This window comes from Pyxicephalus adspersus, chromosome 7 (assembly GCF_032062135.1).
Source record: "Pyxicephalus adspersus chromosome 7, UCB_Pads_2.0, whole genome shotgun sequence".
Lineage (NCBI taxonomy): Eukaryota > Metazoa > Chordata > Amphibia > Anura > Pyxicephalidae > Pyxicephalus > Pyxicephalus adspersus.
In genome coordinates this window covers 68847462-68857427 of record NC_092864.1, presented here as the reverse complement: position 1 = coordinate 68857427, position 9966 = coordinate 68847462, and the positions used below count along the sequence as shown (strand labels likewise).

The following is a 9966-nucleotide window of genomic DNA, read 5'->3' as shown; positions in this document are numbered from 1 at the left end:
CTAATGGAATGGGTACCTTTATAAGCTCTTCATGGATTAATTAACCAAATCACAAATAAGGGACTATATGTGGACATGTCCAAAAGATAAGGTACATGGGGCCCACCCCGGTACCGCATCACCAACAAAGATTGCTTGTATTTGGATATATCTTATGCAGTAGCTCTGGGGTTAGGTACCAGTCAATAAGGATTTTATAGGTGTTTTTCTTATATTCTGTACATAAAGAGCTTTTTTGGGCCTATTGCCAGATGATTTTCCAAAACTCCTCTGGAAGCACCCTTTCCAGAACCTTCTCCCACTTCTGCATATAATTATATTTTGGGGTAGGAATAAGTGGTTCTAACTGCAGTTTGATAGATACCAATATTCAAACCTCGTTGGGATGGTCCCCTGCATATAATCTCTCAAAGGAGGTGAGGAATGAAAACACCAAGGTCTGAGCAAAATGTCTGATCTGCAAGTAGCTATAGAAAGAGATCATAGTGGATTTGAACTTCTGTTCTATATCTTGGAACGCCAGAATTCTTCTTGTACAGGGATTGACAATCTGCTCATAGTGAAAAAGTATATAAGCTATCATGCCATGGGTGGGCCATATGATGTGTGGTACTATCTGGTATTGCCGGGGTGTAGAGGAAAGATGGAAGTAGGGTAGGGAGGAGCTAGAAATCAGTGAAATCTATTTTTACAGTGTAGCCATATAAGTCTGGTAAACTGTATAGGGGCTAGTAAAGTGGACTCCGGGACCTTGCTCAGTGAGCTCCACAATATAGAGTTGGGGTGAATTGGCACCATCTATAACTTTTCCAGCTCTATCCAACAGTTAAAAAACTGCAGGGTCCTCCAAGAATTTAGAAGCCTTCAAGATGTGCTTGACGTAATAATATTTGAAAAAATATGAGACCCCCAGTCCCCCTTCACTGCTCAGCGAGCATAAAACGCTCTTGGGGAGTATGTGTTTTTTGTATCCCCAGATAAAGTCTAAGACTATTGCCTGCAGTCCCTTAAGTGTTTTTGCGGTGACAGAGAGGGTAGAGAAATTTAGGTAGGATCGACATCCTAATAAGGGCTTTGCGCCCGAAGAAGGAGATCGGTAGAGATTTCCATTTCCTAAAAAGTCCTGTAAAAGTATTGGTCTAATAAATCCCAAGATTTTTAATAGAGTCAGTTTTCCAGTTGTATGGATATTGCGATTGGACGTGTCGAGTTAAGCTATCTGGTAAATTAATTGGAAGGGTCTCCATTTTGGTTGAATTAATTTTGTACCTGTAGAGGGCGCCATACTCATCCAGTACCTTGTGTAAATTGGGTAGAGTTACAAGGAGGTTAGGGAGGGTTAAGAGGATATCGTCTGCATAAAGCCAGACATCTGCATAAAGCCGCAAGGGGTCCTATTAATAAGGCGAATAACAGCGGGGAGAGGGGACAGCCCTGCCTCATACCCTTTCTGAGTGAATAATGGAGAGTTGGAATGCAGTGGCTTGACCTCCGCCGTGGGTTTGGAGTACAAGGCATATTTTGCATTTAAGAAAGGGTCCCAAATTCCAGCTTATTGTAGGGTCTCTATCACAAATGGCCAACTTAATTAGTTGCAGGCCTAAGTCCATACGCCCCTAAACGGGTTGCAAGTAATCTGGTGAAAATTTTAAGATCAGTGTTAGGAAGGGCTATGGGGTGGTAGTTGTTGGGGTTTTGTGGGTCTTTGCCCAGTTTGGGGAATACTGAAATATAGGATTGAGGATCCTTCTAAAAAACTGTTAATAAAAGTTTGTCATATGAGGGATCAATGTAGGTGTGAATGTCTTATAGTAGGTATATAAGAAACCATCTGGTCCCAGGGCTTTGTGCTGTAGTAGATTTGCAATAGTCGTGAGAATTTCTTCCCCCTAGATATCGTTATTAAGGACTTCTACCTTCGAATCCTTTAAGATTGGAAGAGAAGAGCTGATTTCTACTTTCTAAAGCTGCAGTCAGATCAGTGTGGTTTGTGCTGCAGAATCCCATGGCACCCCTGTTAATGAACATCTACTATGACAATCCTCCTTACATTCATTTAAACATTCTCACATTGCTGCTGGATTGATAGTGAAAGGCTGCAATTCTGTTACCAGCTGACCCCACTGTCTCCACTTTTTGTCTTTGCAAGTACTAGTTGGCTTTACCTTCACCACACCTGTTGGACAGCCTGCAGATACTGCAGCCTGCCACTGGATATAAATCCCTCACTCTTGTAATAAACAAAGCATGTTAGCATTAAAAAAAAACTTTTTTTGTTTTCCAAAAGTGCAACTTTTAGTGAACTGGGTATACATTTTCTACTTCATGGAGTTAAACAGAACTAGTGTTGTTCGAATTCGGGTCATCCTAATGTTCAACCCGAATATGACCATTCAAATACGGGTGGACCCGACCCGAATTTTGTTGAATTCGAATACCCAAATTTGACCCTCTCACAATGCCTGGGGACCTCCCCCATGATGCAAAAGGCCCTCCAATTAGACCAGGGATGCCCCCCTCCATGTTTGTTGTGGCAGGTAGCGGATTGGCTGTCTGTCACTGCATGCCACACAGGCAGCCATTGGCCTATATAAGGCCAGGGCGTGCCTGCATCCACTCCTGACAGAGATTTGCTGATAGCATCACAACCTTTCTTTGCTGCTTGGCTTGCTTTGTCAAAGTGAAAAAAGTGCTTTACTTTGTTAGACTGTGTCACACTCACACTATTAGTCGGATAGATTGTTGGATTGTACTGTATTTGTGCAGTCCTGAAATCTACTGTACTCAGATAAGTAGAGTGTTTCACTGTTTGCTAGATACATAGATAGATAGATAGATAGATAGATAGATAGATAGATAGATAGAAAGCTAGATAGATAGATAAATAGTCAGTCAGTGTGTTACATACACGCAGCCAGAGGCAGGGTCCCCTCGCTGACTGCATGCATAGTGTAACACTTGTACTGAGAGACAGACACACAGACGCAGTGTATACTGCAGTATATATTATGTATACTGTGCTGCATATTACAAGCGTCACCACTGAAGCAAAGTGCTGCATACAACACACAGGGCATTTGCATTTTTTGTGTCAACCCCCCAATCAAATTTACATATACATATATATATATTGTCATTATTTACATCCAGTGGCATCTGTGCCCCACTAACATACATGGAGCATGCCTGATGTATTCATTGGCCCTGATTTATTAATGTTCTCCAAAGCTGGAGAGTATACACTTTCATCAGTGAAGCTGGGTGAGCCAGCAAACCTGGAATGGATATCTTAAAAGTCATTTGCAATTTGTTATCAAATGTTTTAAATCCTGGACCAGATCCATTTCAGGTTTCACTGATGAAAGTGTATCTTCTCCAGTCTTCAGGAGTTTTAATAAATCTGAAGTGTTTGGCCATACATCTGGAAACATCCGTCTAATGCAAGAACTGGTGTTAAAGATCTTACTGTTGCAGGATTGCCTTCATGGTGTTATGCTCATCTTTAAATCTTTGGTGTGGGGTTGGGATTTGGAGTTTAAATCACCACGTTTACATGAATTTTCACATTTAATACAGACATTCCTTGTCCACATTTATGCCTTTCTCAATTTTCAGGTTTTGAATCTCCTTAACAAACGATGATCATTAGATAACATGTCTTGAACATTCGGCTGTCTTTTTTTAAACTTGCTACTTTCCAGACTATAATCTGCCTGATTCAGAGGCACCCAAGGAGAAAAAACAAACAACAGGATAACATTAAAGTAACTAAACTTACATACCACTACTAGAGAGAGGGAAGGGATAAGAAAAAGAAAGGTGGGGGATAGCAAGAGGGGGAAAAGTCTGGGGTCTGTATGGGTGGTTATTTCTCAGGCCACCCCTATTACATAATATATGGGACCGGTCTGGTTATAATCATATATCACGTGCCACACATTGGGTCATCATGTGTGTGTCCCATGGTGCCCAGGTCTTAGTAAACTTATCTAGCCGATCATACAACCTGGCTGTCAATTGTTCCATAACAATGCTGCACATCCTTGATATGGTTGATCAAGGCAGATTGGGTGGGGGGAGAAGACGATTTATTGTTCTTGGCAATGAAACATCTTGCTGCCATAATTATATTAGTAATAGGACTTTTGCCAGGTTAGAAAAGCTCACAAATCGTTACCCTCAGAAGATGGGTTAGGAGATCTAATGGAATGGGTACCTTTATAAGCTCTTCAAGGAAGTTATTAAGCAATCAACAATAAGGGACTATATGTGGACATGTCCAAAAGATAAGGTACATGGCGGCCACCCCGGTACTGCATCACCAACAATGATTGCTTGTTTTTGGATGTATCTTATGCAGTAGCTCCGGGGTTAGGTACCAGTGAATAAGGATTTTTAGGTGTTTTTCTTATATTCTGTACATAAAGAGCTTTTTTGGGCCAGTTGCTGGATGATTTTCCATAACTCCTCTGGAATCTCCCTCACCAGAACCTGGTCCCACTTCTGCATATAATTATATTTTGGGGTAGGATTAAGTGGTTCTAACTGCAGTTTGATAGATACCAATAATCAAACCCCGTTGTGACGGTCCCCTGCATATAATCTCCCAAAGGAGGTGAGGAATGAAAACACCAGATCTTTTTGTAAGGTCTGAGCATAATGTCTGATCTGCAAGTAGCTATAGAAAGAGATCATAGTGGATTTGAAGTTCTGTTCTATGTCTTGGAACAACAGAATTCTTCTTGTACAGGGATTGACAATCTGCCCATAGTGAAAAAGTATATAAGCTATTATGCCATGGGCGGGTCATATGAAGTGTACTACTATCTGGTATTGCCGGGGTTTAGAGGAAAGATGTAAGTAGGGTAGGGAGGCACTAGAAGTCAGTGAAATCTATTTTTACAGTGTAGCCATATACGTCTGGTAAACTGTATAGGGGCTAGTAAAGTGGACTCCGGGACCTGGCTGGGTGAGTGGGGGTGAATTGGCACCATCTATCAACTTTTCCAGCTCCATCCAACAGTTAAAAGACTGCAGGGTTGTCCAAGATTTTAGAATCCTAAAGTGCTCAACGTAATAAAATTTGAGAACCCCAGTCCCCCTGCACTGCTCAGCGAGCATAAAACGCTCTTGAGGAGTATGTGTTTTTTGTATCCCCAGATAAAGTCCAAGACTATTGCCTGCAGTCCCTTAGACGTTTTTTGCGGTCACAAAGAGGGTAAAGAAATTTAGGTAGGATGGACATCCTAATAAGGGGTTTGCACCCGAAGAAAGATATGGGTAGAGATTTCCATTTCCTGAAAAGTCCTGTAAAAGTATTGGTCATATAAATCCCCAGATATTTAATGAAGTCAGTTTTCCAGTTGTATGGATATTGCGATTGGAAGTGACGAGTTAAGCTATCTGGTAAATTAATTGGCAGGGCCTCTGTTTTGGTTGAATTAATTTTGTATCTGTAGAGGGCGCCATACTCATCCAGTACCTTGTGTAAATTGGGTAGGGTTACAAGGGGGTTAGGGATGGTTAAGAGAATATGGTCTGTATAAAGCGTATCATGGCCGCAAGGGGTCCTATGAACAAGGCGAAGAACAGCGGAGACAGCCCTGCCTCATACCCTTTCTGAATAATGGAGAGATGTAATGCAGTGGCTTGACTTCCCCCATGGGGTTGGAGTACAAGGCATGTATTGCATTTAAGAAAGGGTCCCAAATCCCTGCTTATTGTAGGGTCTCTATCACCAATAGGCAACTTAGTCGGTCAAAGGCTTTTTCAGCATCTAGGGAAATTCAAAATCCTTTGCATTGAACTCAATGCAAAAAAGCTGTATTGAGTCCAATACAAAGAAATCCTTATATAATATATATATAGCTGATCTTTGACTATTTGATTAGGTATGTACATCCCTAAGCAGGTTGCAAGTAATCTTGTGAAAATCTTAAGATCAGTGTTAAGATGAGCTATGTGGCAGGAGCTGGTGGGGTTTTGTGGGTCTTTGCCCAGTTTAGGAAATATTAAAATTTAGGAGTGGAACATTGAATTCAGGATTGAGGATCCTTCTAAAAACCTGTTAAGAAAAATTTGTCATATGGGGGACCAATGTAGGTGTGAATGTCTTATATTAGGTATATGAGAAACCATCTGGTCCCGGGGCTTTGTGCTGTAGTAGATTTGCAATAGTCGTGAGAATTTCTTCATCCTAGATATCGTTATTAAGGACTTCTACCTTAGAATCCTTTTGATCGGAAGAGAACAGCTGATTTCTACTTTCTAAAGCTGCAGTGAGATCAGTGTGGTTTGTGCTGCAGAATCCCATGGCACCCCTGTTAATGAACATCTACTATGACAATCCTCCTTACATTCATTTAAACATTCTCACATTGCTGCTGGATAGATAGTGAAAGGCTGCAATTCTGTTACCAGCTGACCCCACTGTCTCCACACTGTCTTTGCAAGCACTAGCTGGATTTACCTTCACCACACCTGTTGGATAGCCTGCAGATACTGCAGCCTGCCACTGGAAATAAATCCCTCACTCTTGTAATAAACCAAGCATGGTAGCATTAAAAAAAAAATTTTTTGTTTTTCAAACGTGCAACTTTTAGTGCACTGGGTATACATTTTCTACTTTAGGGAGTTAAACAGAAGGATATAGGCGCTACTTAAAACAAACTTCCTTCTATCTAGATACACGTATATTGGCACTTTGTGTCCATGTGCTGTGCTCGGGTCTTTTAAAACTGGTTTCAAGCTTTTCTAGGTCAGACGATCTGCATAAAGAAGTCCTCCTAACAACAAATGTAACAACAAATGCATACACATTTCAAAAATGGCTTGAGTCATAGAACCACTTATCCAATAAAGCCCAACTCCACTAGTGTACAGGGATGTGATTTTTAATAACATCAAAATGATTGCCTCTCCTAGAGGTCCAAGAACAGCAAGAATATTAAGATGATGTATTTTATCCATAACATAACATAGACTTCTCTGGAACAGAGGGTTTTAGATACTGTCCACCCAAACCATATTACTGATTGTTGCAATACTTGAGATGGTGGTGCTTCCTGGGTTACCCTTTTGTGGATTTCATAGTGCAGTAAATTCAAAAACTCATAATACATCGCTGGAATTTTTCACAGAAATAACTTTCAAACTTGGATTATTATCCTTTTTACTTATTCCATCATACCAGGTTGTAAGAAGATGCTGGGAATAATATAAATTTAAAAGTTTTCATCCCTAGTAGCTGAAAAGTAAGATGAAAATGAGATGTGCATATTAAGATAATATTTTGATGTTCAGCTACTTTAGCAGTCACATATGGTATTATATTGCTGTAAGACTTCCATTTTGTCATCATAATGCATTGTGTGCTGTATTGTGCATAGTGTAAGCACTGTATAGAGAGATAAAGAGATATGGTATTGTATCAGCAACTATGGATTCCTGACTTTTTTTTTTTAGATAAGTCAGCGGGTGTAAAAGCACAGCCAATAGCCAATGGCATGGTTTGTACGTCATCCATAGCTTGAATCTGTTTTCTTTAAAAGTGCACAAGCACTCAGCGGTGTTAGGAATTGTCCAGTACATCTGTGCTAACCTGAACCAACCATGACTTTTTCTGAAGCTGAGAAGGCTGCCATCACCTCCCTGTGGTCTAAGATCTCTGGCCATGCTGATGACATCGGAGCTGAGGCACTAGAGAGGTAATATATTCATTGTGATAATATTCTCCTATCATGTGATAGACATTTCCTTTGAAAGCCTTTTATATAATCATTTTCTATATTACTCTGCATATAATACATTTAGCAGAACTATGTGTTATATTTAGTAATTCCATTTTTTGCTTTTCTTTAAGTTACACAATAAAGCTACTAAAGTAATATTACACAATGCCATCGTGGGCTGTCCACTCCCTGGGGTTGAAGCATTTTAATAGTGATTGAATAATTCCTAATAATTATCTATAACATGTGGATATTACATTTCATAAATAGATTTCGTAAATAGTGTTCCCTTGTGGATCCACAAAAAAAACTATTACCTAATAAATTACATAATAAATCTCAGATCATTTTAAATTTTGCCTACCAAGTGCATCAATTGATGTATTTGTATATTCAGTACTATGCTATGATAAAATAGAGTTTTACTAAATTGTCATTGTTGTTTCCTACATTAAATGGCCATGTTTCTCTTGAATTCAGGCTGTTCCTCAGCTTCCCTCAGACCAAGACCTACTTCAGCAGCTTTGATCTGAGCCATGGCTCCGCTGACCTCCGCAGACATGGTGGAAAGGTTGTCAGTGCTATTGGCAAAGCTGCCCAACACCTGGGAGACATTGACCATGCTCTGTCCAGACTGAGTGACCTCCATGCCCAGATCCTGAGAGTGGACCCTGGCAACTTCAGAGTAAGTTCTACACCCAACTTTGTACAGCAGCTTAATGATAGTCATTGTATAAACAATACAAACAGAAAAAGTCATATTTCAAAGTTTAGAAATTGAAAAATCAGTGTATATATCAGGAAACTAATATGTTTTTGTCAGCTCTCTGAATATCATTATTTGTATGTAATTGATTTGTTTCCTTTTTTTCTTTATTGTAGCTGCTGAACCACTCCATCCAGGTGACTCTGGCTGTCCACTTCCCTAAGGAATTCAACGCTACCACTCATGCTGCCTGGGACAAGTTCCTCTCTGTGGTGTCCGCTGTCCTGGTGTCCAAATACAGATAAACTGATCTTTACTATAACTGGCCCTGAAATGGCTTAACCAGTGAAACGTTTTCAATAAATTTTGATTCATCAATTAACAGTTGTCCATTTTACCTTTTTTTTCAAGATACACAGATGCAATATAACAAAGTTATCTCATTGATTGTTTTTACCTTAACACCTAACACAAGTGAGCAACAAACACATAAATTATAATGTATTTATCACCAAACATGCTTGGTGTGTGTGGTTGTATATGGGTGTGTGTATGTGTGTGTGTGATCATCACTCCAATCAAGCTGTTTGATTGTTAATATTCTGTAGGTTTCATCACAACTGTTTTCTTCTGTACGTAATCTGCATATATCCTAACTGGGTTAATGTTCAAAATTAGAGATACAGAAAAACAGCATGGTATTACATAAACTTAAATGAATTCTTTATAGACATTGTCGATTCATGGTCTTGACTATGCTCACTTTAGATAGGGTAGGATAAACGGAAAACCAGTCATGTATATTTGAATGAATAAAAAAGATAATCTTTTGCATGTGTTATAGATGTATATATTACAATAATTATTATAGTATGTTACAGGCTCTCTGATAATAATTTGTAAGTGAATACTAAGTGAATGTTTGTTACACGACAGAAAACGCTGGACAGACCAGGACAGTTGTAATGATGGGTGCTTTTAACTACACAGAAATCAGAATCAAATTCGCTGGTACAGTAAAATGGAGGAAGTCTCTAAATTTATGAGATTATTTTTAAAATCTTCAGGTAAAATAGTTACTCCTATAGATCCCTTAATCTAAAATTATGCAGAGCATAATGCAAATGTTTATATTGAATTATAAAAGAGTTAGAGCTTTACTGCAGCTAGTTCTTCCCACCATCCTCAGTGGGTTTGTCATAGTTTATATTTAGTGCTAATCTCTCTCCTGCAAGAATTTCTCGCTGCTTCTCTACAGAGCCTTTGTCTTGTACTATTCAAAATAATGCCACATACAGTATATACACATTACATAAAAACTTCTAGGTAAACCACTACATATACACTTTTCCAAAAAATATTGCCAAAAAAAACTCTTCTTTTTCTCAACTAATAGTATGTGTATATAAAACATATTTATAAAATGATTTCACAGTCATGTCCACATGTGCTCAGTAAAGATGGCTTTGCCCTCACTTCACCTATTCTAATACTAGTCCAACCAGTCCTATAGCCATTTGCTCATTACCA

General features: G+C 39.2%; 1 protein-coding gene across 1 annotated transcript; it reads left to right on the top strand.

Annotated features, from left to right (window-relative positions):
• The first annotated feature begins 7486 nt into the window (after nt 1-7486).
• Nucleotides 7487-8752, top strand: LOC140334604 (hemoglobin subunit alpha-5-like). Its single transcript, XM_072416853.1, has 3 exons — nt 7487-7706; nt 8211-8415; nt 8613-8752. The coding sequence occupies exons 1-3, from the start codon at nt 7612-7614 to the stop codon at nt 8739-8741; spliced, it is 429 nt and encodes a 142-aa protein (XP_072272954.1). The 5' UTR covers nt 7487-7611; the 3' UTR covers nt 8742-8752.
• The last annotated feature ends 1214 nt before the right edge of the window (nt 8753-9966 follow it).